The sequence below is a fragment of the Puma concolor genome, chromosome C1, assembly GCF_028749965.1.
Source record: "Puma concolor isolate L17-30 chromosome C1, mPumCon1.1.hap2, whole genome shotgun sequence".
In the NCBI taxonomy this organism is placed as follows: domain Eukaryota; kingdom Metazoa; phylum Chordata; class Mammalia; order Carnivora; family Felidae; genus Puma; species Puma concolor.
The window spans coordinates 73835186-73855239 of NC_141674.1; the positions used below are offsets into that span (position 1 = coordinate 73835186).

Here is a 20054-nt window from a genome sequence, read left to right on the forward strand (position 1 = left end):
CGTTCTGCTGTCTCATTTTATGGTAGAGAAATTTATTTATTTATTTATTTATTTATTTATTTATTTATTTATTCATTCATTCATTCATTCATTCATTCATTCATTCACTTACTTACATGTTTGTTTGTTTGTTTCTGAGAGAGGGAGACACGGAATCTGAAGAAGGCTCCAGGCTCTGAGCTGTCAGCACAGCTGTGTTCACAGCCAAGTACCTGTGTCCTATATCACTCAGTTTTGTGACTAACCTCCTGAACTTCATCTTGTCTGTACTAGTAATTTATATAATATTAGCTACAAACTTCTGGAGAACAGGAATTGGAGCTTATATTTTTAACATAATCTTGCCTTTTAAGTTGTCAAGAAACTTTAGATAAGCAAATGGGTAGCTATGAAATAGATTTAAGAAAAATGGAGGAAATTATCTCATGAAAAAAAATTATCTCTTTAGCAGTGGTAGCACACATTTTCTCCACACCTGGAGTTCTGACTGTAATTATAAATAAATAGAATTCTCTAAATATTGAAGGGAATGGGAATTGGGCTCGATGAGGAGAAAAGATGATATTTGAAAATACTCTCTAGGATTAAATACCATATTGCAGTAGCCTTATTAGAAAGATTGTTGATAGTCATATAGTTAAGATTGTATTTATCTGTTTGACAGCAGCTGAACTTGTTTTATTGGTCACAGAATTGACTCTAATCCCATTCTTAAGTATACTTAAAATCCTTACACAGAAACAAGAGAGTAACACTGATACACAAGGTTAAGATTTGTTTTCTTAGAGAGCTGTTTGTAAAGACTAATAGTATATGGCATATCATCTGCCCATATAATTCTTGGCTTTCTGCAGTATCCTCAATTACTCTTTTTCATAAAACCAAAAATCTACATCCATCAGCCAAACTAAATAACTCTTCTATAAATGAGAAGAAACATGAGCTTATTTAGCTAAGTGGGTCATAAAAACTATTCATTATGTAATACTGTATATCTCAAGGGCAAGTATCCTAAATAATCAGTTTATATGTAGTGTGTGGTAGATTTTAAATTTCTTGCTTGATTGCTTTTCAAAATGTATCTTGGTTTAAAAGGAACAACTCAATACTCACATAGTAATTTTAGATTTAGATTTATTAGTAGTATCTTTTATTATTTCTTTATTTATTTTTTTAAGTTTATTTTGAGAGAGAGAGCATGTGCGGGGGAGAGGCAGAGAGAGAGAGGGACAGAGAAAGAATCCCAAATGGGGCTCAAACTCATGAACTGTGAGATCATGACCAGAGCTGAAATTAAGAGTTGAATGCCTGACTGAGCCACCCAGGAGCCCCCTAGTATTTTTTTAGAAAAGTAAAGTTATCTTGCTTATTTTGTGTCCAGCATTACAAAGTTTTATGACAGCTACAAGATATCTGACAGTGACATTGACCATTTTTTTTTTTATGAAGTAAGAATCTATGGAAGCTCTCCACATATGACATTTATAGGCATCATGTAGTGATACATTTTCCCAGTTACATTTGGATGAGCTAAAGCTTCTGTTTTTCTTTCAATAGCTCATGAGTTACATGTAGACAAAAAGAACATTAAAAGAAAAGCACTATCTTTTAAAAAAAATTTTTTTAATGTTTATTTTCGAGAGAGAGACAGAGCACAAGCAGAGGAGGGGCAGAGAGAAAGGGAGACACAGAATCAGAAGCAGGCTCCAGGCTTTGAGCTGTTAGCACAGAGCCTGACACAGGGCTCAAACCTGTGAACTACAAGATCATGACCTGAGCCGAAGTCAGACTCTTAACCAACTGAGCCTCCCAGGCGCCCTGATAAACACTATCTTAAATGCAGTGGGATTACATGATGAACAGCACTTAAATTGTGCTTGTGTAGAGAAATACTTTTTAGCTCCAGTTCTTTCCTAAATGTATTTTATACATACTGTACTAGGCATTGTACTAAATTGTTCACATGCTTAATTATTTTTCTCAAAAATTTTAGAGGCAAGGTCCAAATATTTTGAGTCTGATATAAAACTGCTGAGTGGGTAATAGCTATCTATGCATACTCTATCATCCTGAGAAGTAGTTGTCCACTCTGCTTTCAAGTTTTCATTTATTTTTGAGTATGTAGTATATACAGAGTTTGTGCTATATTCTTTGTTGAAATAGGAACGAAAAAGCAAGGCCACATCTTTGAAGAAGCTTCTTTGTAATTTACTCGGAACATAAAACATAGATGCAGGAACTATGAGGACTGTTTAAAGAAAAGATCTGGGGCGCCGGGCTGGCTCAGTCAGAAGAGCATGCAGCTCTTGATCTCAGAGTTGTGAGTTTGAGCCCCACACTGAGTGTAGAAATTACTTAAAAATCTTTAAAAAAAAAAAAAGGAAATATCACTTCATGATATTCTCACAAAAGTATTTAATGCAAAATGTTTCTTACCAGAATGTTTAATCTAGACCTAATCTTGAAAGAAACAGAGAAATCCATCTTGTTGGAACATTCTCTAGAATAATCGTCTTGAACTCTTCTAAGGTATCAATATCATGACAACTAAACCAGATATGGTTGGGGGTGAGGCAAGACAGTCCTCTCTAGAGGTGAGGAGACTAAAGAGACATGAAAACCAAACGTAATGTGTGATCTGTAACTGGATCTTTGATCAAAAATGTCTGCTACTTGTTTTCAGATGGTTCAGAAAAAATTAAGTGTGTGTGTGCATATGGAGAAAGAACAAAGAGATAAGCAAAGGTGGCAAAAGGTGAAGTTAGTGAATCTTAGTGCATGAGTATGCAGATTTTGACCATATTATTATTTCATCTTTTCTGTAGTTTAGGGATTTTTCACAATGAAGAAATTGGAATAAAAGAAGAGGGAAAGTTAGAACAAGGGATTGGAAAGATAAACATTTGAGAATGTGAGGCGTGGGAAGACGAAGCAATGAGAGTGAGCGAGAGGCAGTCTTGGGAGTTATATTTGTGAGGTGTGCCTTACTCAGTGAATAGGCAGGAATTGGCAAGAGACAGGTAATCATTTAGCTCTTGTAGTTGGAAAATGAAGTTTACTCTGCTATCATGAACATACTTCTACATTAGAGAATGTCTTGTCTTTAAAGTAACTGTCAAATAGGTGTTAAGTGGCAGCATCTTTTGGGATCTTTCTTATTTCTTTTCTACACTCATATGTTTAGGTTTGTGATCATATTTAGTCCTTTTCTAAGCATTGAAAATACCCAGAATTTGCATTCTCTGTAGGACAACATAGTGATTTTTTTTTTCCTTTTAGTTCACTGTTAACCTTCTGATCTTTGCATTAATGCCTATGATTTGATTAGTTGCAGATACTGATTTTTCAAGCGTCACTTTAGATGAGTGCTTCTTATCCTGTCATGTGTATATTAACCACCAGTTAAAGTATAGATTCCGATTCAGAAGACTAAGATGGAACCTGATAATGTGAATTTCTAAAAAATCTTCCACCTGATGCCAAAACTGATTCTCCTGGTCCTTGAACTATAGTTTAAGTAGCAAAATATCTAGAACACAGGTCTCAGTGGGGTTATGAGAACATACGTATTATAATCTTCATAGGATAGTGAAGCTTAATCTTTCAATTCATGTTCCCACCTCCCCAACAAAATCCAGATTCCTTACCTAGACCAACAGGCTCTTTTAAATCTAGTCCTCATCCATTGCTGTATCCTCTTGTTTACCAGCCACACACTGGCCTTTTGGTTCATTGTCTGCGCCAGTCCTTTTCCACTTCAAGGCTTCTGCACTTAACCATTCCATCTTAGAATGTTCTGGTTTCTCCTGATTGGCTTCATGTTATCCTTTTTAACATTTCAGCTTAAATGACATCCTCTCAGAAAAACCTTACTACCCATCCTATATATTAAATACTTCTTCCAAGTTACTGTGTACCATCAGCATTCTTTCTGTATCTTTCTTATTACTTACTCATTTGTTTACTATTGGTCTTTTCCTCTGTATAAGCTCCTAAAGGGCAGGAACCGTGTCTGTTTTATTTATTACCATATTCCTTGTGTTTAATCTTTAAATTTTTTTAAATATTTATTTTTGAGAGGGAGTGAGCATGGGAGGGTCAGAGAGAGAGAGAGGGAGACAGAGAATCCATAGAAGGCTCTGCATTGCCAGCACAAAGCCTGACGTGGGGCTTGAACTCGCAGACTGTGAGATCATGACCTGACCTGAAGTTGGATGCTCAACTGACTGAGCCACCCAGGTGCTCCAGTATTCCTTGTATTTAGAATGGTGTCTGAGACATAGTATATATGCTCCATAAAACTTTTGTTGAAAGAATGAATGAGAGAACAAATGAACTTAGGTACTGAAAGTAGTTCCTAGTTGAGCATAGTACCACTGATGATAATTACTGGCAGAATGAGCCCCTTTTATCGATGGCAATGTGTTCTCCCCTTACCTCAGGCGATTTGAGACACACCCACTGTGCCTCCTGCAAAGGAAAGCCTGAACAACACAATCCTGAACTTTGGTGAAGATACTGTGTTCTGTTGCTGCCGAACCTTTCTTATGTTTTATCCAGTTATTATTCACTTTTCCTTTTTGCATAGAAAACTTTCTCTCTAGTTTAGTCTCGAAAAACTACCCACAGCTGTACAATGGATATTTATTTTAAGTATAGGCATGAGTAGGAGTTTGGTAGATAGTAATTATCCGAGTTAATAGTAGTATTCGTTCACTAGGTAGTAATTACAAAGTTGGAATTTGGCCAGGATTGTCAGGATGACATTGCTACTTTTAGATAGTGAAAACAAGTTCTTTCAGATAATCATAATGTTGAGATTAATCTTATTAAGAATGTAGGTCTAGGTGCACTGTTGTGAGATGGTGCTTTCTTCGCTTTTTCCTGTAGCACTGGTTCAGTCTGATTCCACCAGCAAATAAATCACAGCACCACTCCCTACATTGCTTGGGTTTTCCCTAAAGGTCTCCTCTGATTACTTGCTAGCCTGACTCTGCTTGAGTTATAAAATCTGACAAAAATCACAGTTTCGGATCTGCTTCAGGCTAGCTATGAAAACATCTCTTTTCATGTAGCGTATCTAACAACTGCTTCTGAAACATCCTTCTTGATAGCCTATTTCAGTGGGGGTATGGAACTACTCTTTGAGTAAAGTCACTACAGTGACATTATGTCTTCTCCCCAAGCCACTGTTTTCAGGGTCTTCCGTCTCTTTAACTTCTTTTGCCACTATTATGTTTTGCTCCCTTCGCCCACCCCTTTACCTTTCACTAGTGCCAAGTATAGTCGGTGAGAGTGCACCCAGTGAATGCTGCAGAAGCTTGTTCACCTGATCTCGATTTCCACTCACTCCTCTGTATTCCAGAGCTTTATCTCAAGGTCTGGAGCATAATGCCCCACTGCAGAGGAAAGCCAGAAGAGAAACTGACAAGGCGAATGGTGCAGGACAGGTGAGAAGGCAGCCAGTGGTAGAGCGGGAGCTGCAGTGAGGCTTCCTGACAGAGGGAGAGAAGGGGGATGGAGAGTGGAGAGGCAGGGAAACTCGGGACAAGCAGCGAAATTCATACTTTGAAAAGGATACTTTTCAAAAAAGACTGTTCCTCAAAGGGGGTTAAAGGATGGTTATAGAACTTCAGTGGTATGTAAATGATACTTCTAAATGCTCCAACTACCCTGCAGATTAGTCTGAACCACCACTTGAACCTTATTGACCTCATTTGTTTGCTTAGCACTTTTTTTCTTCCCTGTAATGAGAAGGTAAATCTCAGCTCAGCATCTTTTGATTTATTGCTGATTGTAAATCAGCCACAGCTTTATTAGTGAGACTTTAACACATCGCCCTGGTAAAATGTTTGTGAGATGAAAGGAAAAAAAAAAACACATGCACATACGTAGCCTTCGGTGTTGTCAGAGTTGGAGATTAGCGGAAGATTCTTTGTGTTTCGAGAGACTTTAACAGTAATAGTGTAGAGAATTTAAAAGCAATAACTCACGTGAATTTACCTCAGAATGATTTTAGGAAATAAAATTCAAAAGCCCTGCATAGACATATAAACCAGGTCTCTTACTTTTGGCTGACGGTGTTCAGCACCCCTTGAGGTTACCCAAGTCAGTAAAAAGGCAAGAGTAAGTCAACGGTCATTGTTGAAAAATGGTTGTCCAATACGAGAGTAGTGAACAGGGTGAATTGGAAGCTGAGAGTATAATGAATGTGATCAGGAAAATAAACAGTTTTGAGAGCTTTGTCAACAGCTTTGAGGTCTTGTAGGTTGAGGAGTTTTGAATGACTGGATCTGAGGGGTTTCCCTGGCAGTGGATAAAACCTGAAATTCTCAGTGCCCAAGTTTGTTGATCAGAAACATGATACAAATGCTGTTCTCCTTTTCACATCCTTCTGGGTTTTTTCCTCCTTGTTTAAATTGAACAATAATGTATTAAGGAAGTTAGCATGTGGCCTAGAAGGATGATTGGACCAAAATCTACAGTATATGGTTCCTGAGCTCCAGGGTTTTTTATCTATAAAATAAGGGGTACAGGATCTCCCAAGTCCCTTTCACATCTAAAATGCTGATTCTGTAAACAAGAGGGTTTGAGGTTGGTGACAACAGTGGAAGATGCCTGCCTTGTTCTGTTCTCCGCCATCACTAAACTTCCCTGAGTCCAACTGGAAGGCACAACCCTTTTTCTCATTTCTGTTAGGTTTTTAAAATTTTTCTTTTAATGTTTGTTTATTTTTGAGAGAGAGACAGAGTATGAGCAGAGTGGGAGAGAGGGAGACACAGAATCCGAAGCAGGCTTCAGGCTCCGAGCTGTCAGCACTGAGCCCAACGCGGGGCTCCAGTCCACGAACCGTGAGATCATGACCTGAGCTGAAGTTGGACGCTTAACGACTGAGCCACCAGGCGCCCCTCTATTCGCTTTTAAATAGTGTTTCTTGGAATCCTTTGGTTCTAGTATGCCCCAGGCATCACTGCGTGGGTAGGAGGAGACTGAGTAGGCAGGGTTTATTCTGCCCCTGTCCTCACTTCTGTTTTATGTACTGTGGGAGCTTACAAGGCAGTCTTTAAAAGTTCACTCTATTTCAGTACGCTTTTTTTCCCTTATTATAAAAGCAGTGAATATGAGCTATATCTTTGCTGAAGAGCTTTTATACACCTCAGGGCCTCCTCTGCAAAGCACTACAAAAACAAGCTTCGTGTAAATAAAACCAAGCGGAAGCTCCTGGGCCTACCCATGCTGGAGGCTTGCTCCTCCATGTGGTCCATTGACGTGCCATCATGTGGAGACTTGTTAGAAGTGCAGAATCTTGGGCCCCACTCCAGACCTGCTGAATCAAAATCTGCATTTTAACAGGAGTCCCAGATGATCCATTTGCACATTGAGTTTGAGAAGCCCTGCAGCAGTCCAGATATTATCCAGCTTCCTGGGCTCTTCACCTCACGTTGAAGGACACGTGCTGAATAAAGTATGTTCTTAGGAGGGTTCAGTTTAATCCTGACCATCCTTAGGAAAGGTGGAAGAATAAGGGATGCTTGAAGTTTATATTTATACCTAACTTTTTTTTTTAATTTTTTTTTTTAACGTTTATTTATTTTTGAGACAGAGAGAGACAGAGCATGAACGGGGGAGGGGCAGAGAGAGAGGGAGACACAGAATCGGAAGCAGGCTCCAGGCTCTGAGCCATTAGCCCAGAGCCCGACGCGGGGCTCGAACTCACAGACTGCGAGATCGTGACCTGAGCTGAAGTCAGCCGCTTAACCTACTGAGCCACCCAGGCGCCCCTTTACCTAACTCTTATTTCCACCTGAGTCTTTTACCACAGTGTACTCACAGTTTGTACCATTGATCCGCTCTAACATTTGGTTTATGTAACACTGTTTTCTCAGATTCCAGTCTAGCATCTCCTTTCATTTCTCTCCCACACCATCACATCCCCATTAAATCTAGGCTTCTGGGAAATAAAGCTGAGTTGCTAACTATGCCTTAAGTACCCTTAAACCACCATTTCCCATTCCTTTTCTCTTTTCCTTCTTTTCTGTTTCCCCCTCATTTTTGGCTGAAGTAATGGAACTGATTTTCACAGAAGCAAAAGCTTATATGAAATAATTTACTAGTAAATGGCAGTTATAAGGACTTTTCATATTCAACATGTAAAATTTTTTTTTTTTATTTATTTATTTATTTTTTTTTTTTTTCAACGTTTATTCATTTTTGGGACAGAGAGAGACAGAGCATGAGCGGGCGAGGGGCAGAGAGAGAGGGAGACACAGAATTGGAAACAGGCTCCAGGCTCTGAGCCATCAGCCCAGAGCCCGACGCGGGGCTCGAACTCACGGACCGCGAGATCGTGACCTGGCTGAAGTCGGATGCTTAACCGACTGCGCCACCCAGGCGCCCCATCAACATGTAAAATTTTTTAAGGATTCAGTTTTTGGGTTATCTAATTTTTCATTTTCTGTTTGTTTTTCATTTGCAATTTGATATTTTTATTTTATTTGTTGCCTTCCTTAAACAGATAGGAAACATGAGAAGCTCAAATCACACATTTGGCTCTTTTTTTTTTTTTTTTAGTGGGGAACAATCATAAATATATGATAAAATATAATTTTGTTGTTTTTTTTTTTTTGAGAGAAAACAAGTTGGGGAGAGCAAGGGGAGAGAGAGAGAGAGAGAGAATACGAGAATATGAGAATCTCAAGCAGACTCCACACTCAGCTTAGAGCCTGACATGGGTCTCTATCCCACTGGGATCATGAACTGAGCCGATGCCAAGAGTTGGATGCTCAACCAACTGTGGGGCACTCAGGTGTATTTTCTAAGGCAACATAATTTTATCATCTACATGATGGTAGTAGTTTTCAGATTTAATTTAAGGGTGTTGTGTGTGTATAAGATAATAAGATAAGGTTCGTATCACTTCCCTTCCAAGAGCTCTGTTACTTCTTTTCTTTTTTAATTTTTTTTAATGTTTGTTTATCTTTAAGACAGAGCATGAGTGGGGGAGGGGCAGAGAGAGAGGGAGACACAGAATCCAAAGCAGGCTCTGGGCTGTCAGCACAGAGTCCAATGTGGGGGCTCGAACTTGTCAACTGCGAGATCATGACCTGAGCTGCAGTCAGACGCTCACCTGACTGAGCCACCCAGGCACCCCAGAACTCTATTTCTGTTAGCATATGAGTATTAATGCTTCCCCTAAAAAATAAATTTCCTCAGAACCTTCTGTTTTTCCCTAGTTCACATTCTCTGACATATGGCTGCTTTTGCACTGTTTTGTGCTCTGCCCTACCAACAGGCCTTTTCTAGGAGGCAGCCATCATCATTCAGTGCTATTAATTTATTGACTAATTTGGTAGAAGTGGTCCAGAATATTTCCATATGACTAACTATTCTAAAATGTAAATGAAAGATTGATAAATTGTCAGAAGTATGCAATTGATAGGCCTGTGCTTTAGAGGCTGTGGTCACAGCTTGCAGATGCTTTCAGTGCAGTTTAGGGTGCTGGGCCCCCTACTCATTTAGCCCTTCTCTACCCCCTAACCCGCCCCTACACTATATCTAGTCCCTAGAAGATTCTTAGCCACTTGCTGTTTATCATTCAGAAATTTGCTTATCAAAAACAGATGCCATTTTTCTTTGAGAAATTGTGTATCACTGCTCTTTTATAGCTGGTGATACTTAGGCTTATCAAGTTCTGTATTAACCAGTTCTTTAAATTTTTAAAATATATTTGCAGTAAAAGAATTTTTTATTAACTAATCTTTTGCATACTTTTAATTCCAGCAAATTAAAATAGTGATAGTGACATATTTAGATTTAAAAAAATTTTTTCTATATCACATCTCTAATTTTATTAACCTTTTTTATCAACAATCTTATGATATCTTTAGTTCTTTAAAGTTCTCTGATTAATCATCATCTTTAATCATTTTGGTTTAAGGATTACTTTTTGTTTCATTCGTTGAGCCATTAATACGATTTTTTGTGAATAATGAGTTTCTGGGAGTCAAAAACAGACTTGAGCGCGTGTGTTGGTACCCACCCTCCCCTCACCCCTTGTGAATTACTCACTGTGCAGCATTGTAAATGATTGCATTGTGTGGGTTTTTCAGGCTTCTGTCTCACTCTTTTCTGAGTGTGGTGATAATAGCTCTCTCTATGACGAATTGGTAATTACAGATCACACTGTGCTCTCCTTAGTTGAAACCTGTGTTTCAAGCTCTGTAATTGTCAAACTCGTGTGATTTGTTTTAAAAGCCTAAATGGAAACTATTTTACTATCATCAAATTTCATTTTTCTTTAAATTGAACTTAAGTAATGAGTGTGTTCTCCTATTTTAGGTACGCTTTGTAAAGAATATAACTTCCTGGAAAGAGATGAAACCAGGGTTTTATCATGGACATGTTTCTTATTTGGATTTTGCAAAGTAAGTTATACCTGAAATGACACACTGAAGAATGCTTTGTACCTTAGCAACCTAAAAAGACACAAATGTATTAAATTGTTACTATTTTGATTTTTAAAAATGTACTACTGGCTTGCCTTTGCCACTTTTAGATAATGTAATTTAAATATACCTTCTAGTGTTTTACTGCCCTCTAGTGTTCATAAATTGAAAATTGTCATATTAATTTTGGAAATTCAAATTAGACTAAATGCAAGTAATACTCTTTAAAGTTATTTATCATTATTGTGTTTATGTGTCTTTTACAACCAAATGACACTATTTTAGGAGAGCCCCACGTTTTAACCTAGAGGCCAGTCAGATTCTGACTTAACACATCATTGACCGAGAACTGAGAAAGCAGAGAACCCCATCACATACTTTTTGGTTACCCAATGCCTCTGCATTTCAGCCAAGACGTAGAAAAGTATACACTTTCTTTTAGGCCACCTTGTGTTTGTGTTAAAATTGTGGTGTATTCAAAAGAGACTCTTAAAAAGATGGTGATTTTCCTTTATGGTGATTTGTCTGAAACGAGATAAATAATTCTCATTTTCTATATTTTTGGGGTGGAATGGGTTCAGGGTATTCCTATCATAATTCTCTCAAGAAAAGTTCATAAAACTCCAGGCATTTGCATGGTATGCAAGTCCTGTGTGGCTCCCCCTGGAGTCTGTGCCTTATTAAGATACTGTTCCAAAAACTGGGCAAAGGTGTATTCTAAACATGGGCTACTCTGTGAATCCATTTGAATGTTTTTTCACAGCACATAGTGTAGCATTATATAGTAAAACCTCAAATCCAAATCTTTTCCTCAATAACCTGTACTAACTTCAAAGACACATCTAAAATGTATTTTTAAAATGATTTAAGCTCAGACATGGTCCCCTCAGTCATTTCATTAGCAGTCATGACTTCAAAGTAATATACTGTCATGTGTTTGTCAACTCCAGAGAACATTCTGTGTAAAATTTGAAAATTAAATTGATATCCCAGTCATTTTAACTTCTTGAATTTGAAAAGAAAAAGAGTTGAGTGAATTATTACTGATTCAGATACTAAGCCTTAACTTTTTGAAAAGCATGTAATTAAAAGGGAATCTCCAGAATATTATGTACATGAAATAATATATTCTTATTTCTAGCTCCACAGTACTCAAGATGTTTCCGTAAAATGGTAGCTTTAAAGTTAGATGTACATTTTTCTGTAAATAATTCATAATGCAATATTGAAAACATTTTATGGGCAGCTTTAAAATAAACTAATTATTTTTTCCTTGCAGAGGCACTGAACCAATTTCATAAACTCGATTCATATGCATATTTTCCCTGAGGGCTGCATTATCCTTCAATTGAATGTTTGTTACCCTTTCACCTAAATGATTTATTTTTTCCAAATACAGCTTGGTTTCTAATACTTGAGGTTTCCATTATTAAAATAATATATCGAGTGCCTTTGCTTTTGGCAAAAGTCTTGTACTTGAAGCTCTGGTATATGCTAGGGTTCTTGCAGATGAAAAAGTTACAAAATTTCTTGAAAAGATTAATCTCATTTATTAAATACTAACGAATATTTAAGATTTTGAGTATTTTCATAATGGGTCTCATGCTATTAGAGGTTAAAAATATTGTAAAATATTTCAACGGACTTTTACAAGATTTTAAATAAACACCTAAAAGAAATCACCTAGAGGAAATGTATTTTGATGTATATCATCAAGAACTATGGTAGATGTAACTAGTATCTTTTAAAATAAATTTTAGGGGCGCCTGGGTGGCGCAGTCGGTTAAGCGTCCGACTTCAGCCAGGTCACGATCTCGCGGTCCGTGAGTTCGAGCCCCGCGTCGGGCTCTGGGCTGATGGCTCAGAGCCTGGAGTCTGTTTCCAATTCTGTGTCTCCCTCTCTCTCTGCCCCTCCCCCGTTCATGCTCTGTTCTCTCTCTCTGTCCCAAAAATAAATAAAAAACGTTGAAAAAAAAAAATTTAAAATAAATTTTAGTGTAACAGGCATACTCACCATGAATGACTAAGAGGAAAGAAACATAACCTTACTAATTTTTAAAATACTTTATTCTTCATAATGTATTCTGGACTGCCATAGTATTTTGTGGAGTCCACTAAAATACTTGTCTTTAGGAGAAAACAGTTGAATTTGGTGAAAGAAATATTTAATCACATAGCTTTTCATTTGTTTTAAAAGAGTCCCTGAAAAGCATATAAACTCAGTATGTCCCCAGAAACCCAGGAAGCAAGATAAAGAAATCAAAAATGAAAAGTGGTTTCTGGTTTAGACCAGTCACTAAGAAACACACATTTTATATGTAAGCCTATATGTGCTCAGGCCATGTTTTGGTTATATTTATCTGGTTTTATTCAGAACTTTAGCATAATAACAGAAATATCTTTGTTCCAAGTTTGTATTCCTGTCCTGTCTTGCTCCTTTCTGTCTTAGTCTTATTCTTGATTTTTTTTACTCTCGATTTTTTTTAGCATATTTCCTCATTCTTTTTAGTGTACAATTACGTTTTTTTTTTCTATTCAGTTAGTGAACACCATAATTTTAAAATAATGCAGATATGATCATTAATGTCATGAATGTAGAAATTTTCCACTTAGAAAATTGTATAGGTTGGACATTTTCAAAATGTCCTAGAGTATCGGCCACATGAAGTTGAATAAGTTGTAGTTCTTGTCTTCAGTGAGTTCACTGAAGCCCCATTTCCCCCCCGGAATTATGTTTTATTATAAACAGTGAAAATATTACAGATCATCCTCCCTTTTAAATTCATACTCCTAACCAGCACCATCTATTACCTCCACTTTGATTTTTTTCAGATTTTACAAAATAAAAACATTAGAACATCTCTTTGGTTTATTTCAGTGACATTTGCCTTTCTAGTGAATAATATTCAGCTACAAAAAAACTGTTCATGCTGGTTTCGATCAGTCGCTGAGATTGTCTATGACCTAGCTACCTATGGCTAACATGTCGGTATCTGTCTTAGCTATTTGGAAATGATTTTTGGTACAGCAGTTTTATTCAGGTACATGTCAGGTGTGTACCTTTGTGGTTGTCCCCAGGAAAGAGTATGGGTTTTTATCACTGTCATTTGGTTTGTCCACATCACCCCTGTTGTCTTTTTCAGAACAATTAAGGTCAATCAGTAAAGCACAGATACGTCAGGACAAGAGACACATAACTGAGTGCTTCACTAGGTCTAAGGTATCCTAGAGAATAATAAAGTGACAATATTTTAGGCCTAATATAGTTTGTCGGTCTATAGATTTATGTGAGATTGTCCATTTTACCTTGTAATTCTCTCCTGAGCCGGTTGAAGTCAGCACCATTTTCTATAGCTTTCAACAAATACGTCACAACACTAGAGAAACATTCCTTATTTTAATCATTACAGGCCATATGCGAGAGTTGCCTTTTTATTGACCTCGTACCACCAGCCCTTTTTGCAACACTGATCCCGTAGACTGCTAGGGAGCTGTCTCTGAAGCCAGCCAGACCTGCAATTAAATCCCTTCGGTTCCTTACCAGCACGTTACTTCAGGTCTGCGTTTTCCCCGTTTATAAAGTGAAGATAATTAAAGTAACTACTTCGTGGTGGTTGTGAGGATTAAATATGATAATGTATATGAAGCAGTAGGTTCTGTGTCTCACGCAAAGCAGTGTTAACGTTCTTTTAAAATTCTGTCTCCTTTTGGGGCACCTGGGTGGCTCAGTCGGTTAAGCGTCCGACTTCGGCTCAGGTCATGATCTCACGGTCCGTGAGTTCAAGCCCCGCGTCGGGCTCTGTGCTGGCAGCTCAGAGCCTGGAGCCTGCTTCAGAGTCTGTGTCTCCCTCTCTCTCTGGCCCTCCCCTGTTCATGCTCTGTCTCTCTCTGTCTCAAAAATAAATAAACATTAAAAAAAAATTTTAAAAAAAATAAAAAAATAAAATTCTGTCTCCTTTCATTTACCACATTGTCCTACCGGTATTTTCTTCTTCTCCCTACCTGAATCTGTGCTGGCCCTTCCTATTCCCAGCTAAGGTATTGCTCAAGACTCTTGTGTTTGCCTCCATTATTCCCTTTTGGGAAGTTTACCTGTGTTTATTTATCAAGACATCGAAGCCAGAACCTAGAGTCCTCTTGGACAACCCTTTTCTTCACCACATACTTTTTAATTAGTCACCAGGTCTTTTGAGTTTGGCTTCTTTCACTTAGCATAGACTTTTGACATGCATCCAATTTATGCATATTTATGCATATTGGTAGTTAATTCTTGGATGAGTAGTATTCCATTGTGTGCATATGCCACAGTCTTTATCCATTCACCAGTTTCTGCATACTTGGGTTTCCAGCTTTTGTTGATTATGAATAAAGCTGCGGAAACATTTGCACCTAGGTTTTCTTGTGTTTTTGTTTTTTAATCTTTATTTTTGAGGGAGAGAGAGAGAGAGAGAGACAGAGCGTGCACAGGGCGGGGACAGAGAGAGAGGGAGACACAGAATCCGAAGCAGGCTCTAGGCTCTGAGCTGTCAGCGCAGAGCCCGACATGGGGCTCGAACCCACAATCCGTGAGATCATGACCTGAGCTGAAGTCAGACGCTTAACCGACTGAGCCACCCAGGCGCCCCTGCATTCAGGTTTTATGTGAACGTATGTCTTCGTTTCTCTTGGGTAAAAGCTACAAGTGGGACTGCTAGATTTTATGGTTAACTCTAGGACACTGCAGAACTTTTTTCATGTGGCTGTGTTACTCTGCAATCTCACCAACAATGTATGGGAGGCCCAGGTGCTGTGTATTCTTGCCACCATTTGGTATTGTTAGACCTTTTTTTAATTTTTTTTTAAATTTGGGCTATTTTAGTAGACGCATAGTAGATGAATGCCCTTTTTAAGAGATAAATAATTACTACAAAAATCACAACATCACCAGCAGAACCAACAAATACCAACAGGTCATATACTATTTTCAAAACAAGACACTGGGAACCTGCCACACTGGGGAGGATTTGAAATTTCTGTGAACCCTTTAGGGCTAAGAGAGTCTGGAATAAATATATATTAGATGGGAGTGTCCCATCTAAGCTGTGAGACTGCTGCTTTCCTAGAGATGTTACACCTAGTATGAAGCAGAAATCATAAAGCATTGTGCTTCCTGAAGGCTGGTCAGCCCTCTTTGAGATCTGTCCAGCTTGTTGAAAAGGTTCCTTTCAGATGTTCTGGGTATGTACTTGCTCTATTGACAATTCTTGATGCCTGCTCATCTATCCGAAATATGTAGGGTGTGGTTGTAAAGAAACGAGCCGAGTTTGTGTCCATGCTTTGTCACTCCACATATGCTGATGTGGCAAGAGCAAGGTTCCTAAAATGTCTTCTTACCAACCTGCTGCTCACATTAGACTTTTGCCTTTTGATCTTTATAGAACATTACAGATGCCTACCAAATGATGCTGTTCTTTTCCTAGGAAGATCATGTTCTAACAGGTCAATAATAATAGTTTATATTTCTTTGGAATGAAGATGGGTTGTCTCTTCTTCCACCTGAGCCCTCCTGAGGAACAGTTCAGATGCCTGGTCAGGTTAAAGGCAGAGTTTACAACCATAGAACACTTCCCCCTGTACAAAACTACCTGGTTGGCAAAAGAATTAAACCCACAAACCTAAAAGTATGCCTGTTTCCTAACCAGCTGAGCTAAACAGTCCAGATGCTGTTTTTACCATGCCTGTTTTCTGTTAGAATCTCTTGCTTTCTTGTCTATATAGCCATATCCTACCTTATAACCATACCCTACCTTATAAACAGTAGTCTTATCCATCTTCAGAATGAGTTTCATTCATTCATTCATTCATTCATTCATTCATTCATTCATGTATTTCATTGAAATCATACTTCATACAGGTAAATGCCATCCAAAGCCATGTTCCAGAAAGTCATCTTCCAGACAGCAAGGAGAATTTGGTAAAGTGCCATATCCCCTTTTCACTGCCACTTGGTAAGAATTGCTGTCTGTCCCACATGTTGGGGACTAGGGGGAAGGAAAAAAGAGGAAGCAGTGGTGGAAGATGATACGGGAAGGAGGTAATTCCCAAGAGAATGACTCAGAGTCATCAGTGGCTAATAATGGAGAAGATGGTAAGGGGGTTCCCAGGAAATCCCACAGTCTGAAGATTGGAGCCCTTACCCCACGATCTTGTACTTTCCCTTCCTTGTTGCTTCCTGTTACAAGACTTTCCACTTATTTCATGTAGCACCTGTGTATTCCTGATGCCTCCCCACCTCTTCTCACTGCTGAGTGCACTGTCCCACCGAAAGGCTTCCTAAGTGGTTACTTCCCAATAGTCTGTTCAATGTAATTCTGTGATATTTGACACTTGTATGTCTGGCACTGTGCTGAATACTAGGAACAAAGCCATGAACAAGAGGGAAACAGTCCTGCCCTCACGGAGCTTCTACTGTAATACCCAGTGTGACAGTGCCATATATTTGTAATGATATTGTTTCCTCTTTTAAAACATTGTGAAAAACATTTTTACTGCATTATTGGTTTTATAGTTTTATGAGTTGTTCACTTAAAAAAATGCATCCCAATTCTGATCAACAATTCACAACTGTAATATTGTAATTAATGTTTTACAAAAGGATTCTCTGTAGTTTTCAGTATTTCCATGTGAACACAAATTTTAGTGCCCTTAAGTGTTAATGGTGAGAAAAGAACTGAAATTCAAGACAGCTGACCACTTTTTACACACACAACGGTTCTTGTAGAATACAGCTTATTTGTAGGTTAGAAACTTCCTGTTTAGTTAATTTTCAGTAATTTAGAGACTGAAAGAATCCAGTCATCCAGGCACCTTGCTTTTTCTCTTATCTGTAGTCTCTTTCACTACTCATTTGCTTAAGAATTAAGTATAAAACATTTATAGAATGCCCGCTGTGTGTAAGACATTGATTGCAGTAGGCAGAAATAAGGGGGAGACATGGTTGGTTAGTTTAGCTATTTGCTTTTTAGTGCCTTCGGAAAAAGATTTTAGTAAGAGGGGAAATTTAAATTCTAAGCTGTTCACTAAAATGAAGGTTTCTGTGGACAGATGAGTGGACATACCAGGAGTGGTTTAAAAGAATAAGCAACTTTCACTTGTCTCTTACCAGAGTCCTACAACCCAGGCTTAGTTTTATCATTTCTCATCGTGATTCTTATTTTCAGAGAGATTGTTAGTATTTTTCTAATCTTTCAAATTAGTACTAATTAATCAGTGGGCAAGTATTTATGTATACTAGGCCTTGTGAAATCTATAAAAAGAAATGTAGAGTACTGTGCCTATTCTCAAATGGTTGATCATGGTGCTAAGGAGAAAATGCTCAACTTATAAGACAAGCACGAGTAAGATAAGCAGTGGATAGACTTGCCTGAGAGCAGTAGCTCCTGGGTGCAGGTGTCCGTGAAAGCAGATAGTACCGTGTGCCACAGGCTGTCTAGACTTTACAAGATTGCGTTATTAGCCCTCTGTGTTTGCTCCAAAACAGCAGCCAATGGTGGTTTTTTGCCCTCCTGCTTTATTGAGATATATTGATATACGTTGTGTAAGTTCAAAGTGTACAATGTGATGATTTGATGCACGTATACATTGTCAAATGTTTACCACAATAAGGTTAGTTAACACATCCTTCCCCTCAAATAATTTCCATCTTGTTGCTGCTGTTACGGTGAGAACTTCTCAAAAATCTACTCTCATAGCAACTTTCAAGTTTACCATACAGTGTTGGTAACCACAGTCACCATGCTGTGCATTACATCCCATAATGATACTTCCCTGCTGACTCAGTCAGGCTGCCGTCCTGATGCTCATCAAGATCTACGGGGCCCACGTGATCTGCATTTCCTCCACCCCACCCCCTTCTCTCTCCATTTCTGATTCTGCTGCAGCCAGACCCCTCTTGCTACTCCTTGAGAACACCTGGCACCTAGCTGCTTCAAGGGCTTCATAGTCCTGGAGTTCCATCTTCCTGGAACACTTTCATCTACATGGCTCCCTCCTATCATGTAGTGAGGCCTTCCTGGAAAACCCTATTTCTGAATTGTACCCTTCCCACCTCTCCTGGCAGTCCCTGTTCCTTTCCCTTCATTCTTTTCCTTAGTACTTTTTACTATGTTTATGTTGTCTCTCCCAAGTAGAGCGTTGGCTCCACAAAGCCAAGGAATTTGTTTTGCCGGGACTGTACTCTTCATATTATAATAGTGCTGGCATAGGCAAAAAAGTGTTTCTTTAAATTAGTTAATGTGACAGAAAAAAATGGAAAAATGAGACTGGCATTCTGGTTAAGGAAGACCAAATGAGCGAAGGCACGCAAGGAGGAAGAGGAGTAACTGTGATAAGTTGGGGGAGGTAGAAGAGGTGGGCCTAACCATAACAGATAGCTGGCTTCTTCTTTGAGGACAGTTAAAAATACAGTTAGGTCAATAAGGTGGTGCCTGAGACATAGGCCAGAAGACGTTAGCAGCCAGGCAAAGGAGTTTGGATTCGAGTTATTTCATGTTTCTAAGAGGAGTGATCTAATAAATGGTGTTTTAGGAATATCAGTTGGGAATTGCTCTAAAAGGTAGGTTGGAAGGGAGAAACACTGATGCAAGAAAACCAGCAAGGTTATTGCAGTAATCCAAACCAGAGACCTTGGGAGAGGGCGGTGGTGGAAAGGAAGGGAATGATGAGGACAGGACAGATCTGTGGGGAAGCCAACAGCAGAAAAAATCAAAGGACTTGGTAACTGTACTAAGTGAAGAATAAAGGAAAGTAGAGATCAAGATAACACGAAGGTTTCAAGACTGGGACAAGTGAGGATGTTAGAACAGGAGCCAGCTGGACAATTCTAGGGGCTGCATGGGTTGCTAAAGTAAAAGCCTTCTGTGTTTCCTTTGTTCCTTCAACTCTTTCTCATTCCCCAAGGAAACAGTGCTGAAACCAAATGGCTTTCACTCTTGTCTTTAAAATCAGCAAGAGCATGGGGCGCCTGGGTGGCTCAGTTGGTTAAGCGTCCGACTTCGGCTCAGGTCATGATCTCGCGGTCCATGAGTTTGAGCCCTGTGTCGGGCTCTGTGCTGACAGCTCGGAGCCTGGAGCCTGCTTCAGATTTTGTGTCTCCCTCTCTCTCTGCCCCTCCCTAGCTCACGCTCTCTCTTTCTCTCTCAAAAATAAATGAAGATTTAAAAAAATAATAATAAAAATAAAATCAGCAAGAGCAGAAGGTTTACTCCAGTGGTCATATTGTGTGGACCTAATGCTGTATCCGTTGATAATGTTTGTCTGGTTTGGTGGGCCAGAAATGAGAAATCATTGCTATATAAAATTAAGATGTTTTATGTAATTCTTGCCAGTAAAATTTTAAAAAATTCTTTTTGTTCAAATTTCCCTTCTTTATCTTCAGCAGTGATTTTTAAATTCTTATTTCCTGGTTATTATATTGTAACAAATAATCATAAACTGTTTCCTAATCTCCACATAGTCTATTTTATTTAAATAAATGCACATTCTTCTTTCCGTATAGAAGTAATACCTCAAACTTACAATTTCAGGACACCCCAAAACAAATGACAATATAGATTTCACCTTTTACGTTTT

The 20054-nt window shown here is 38.6% G+C and overlaps 1 protein-coding gene across 3 annotated transcripts in view; it reads left to right on the plus strand.

Moving 5' to 3' along the window:
- The window catches only part of HS2ST1 (heparan sulfate 2-O-sulfotransferase 1), a 172215-nt gene that overhangs the window by 134791 nt on the left and 17370 nt on the right, over positions 1–20054 (plus strand). For all 3 annotated transcript variants that reach the window (XM_086717462.1, XM_025934976.2, XM_086717463.1), the window contains one exon: positions 10339–10424. In XM_086717462.1, coding sequence (XP_086573588.1) covers positions 10339–10424 — 86 coding nt within the window. The remainder of the gene's footprint in view (positions 1–10338; positions 10425–20054) is intronic.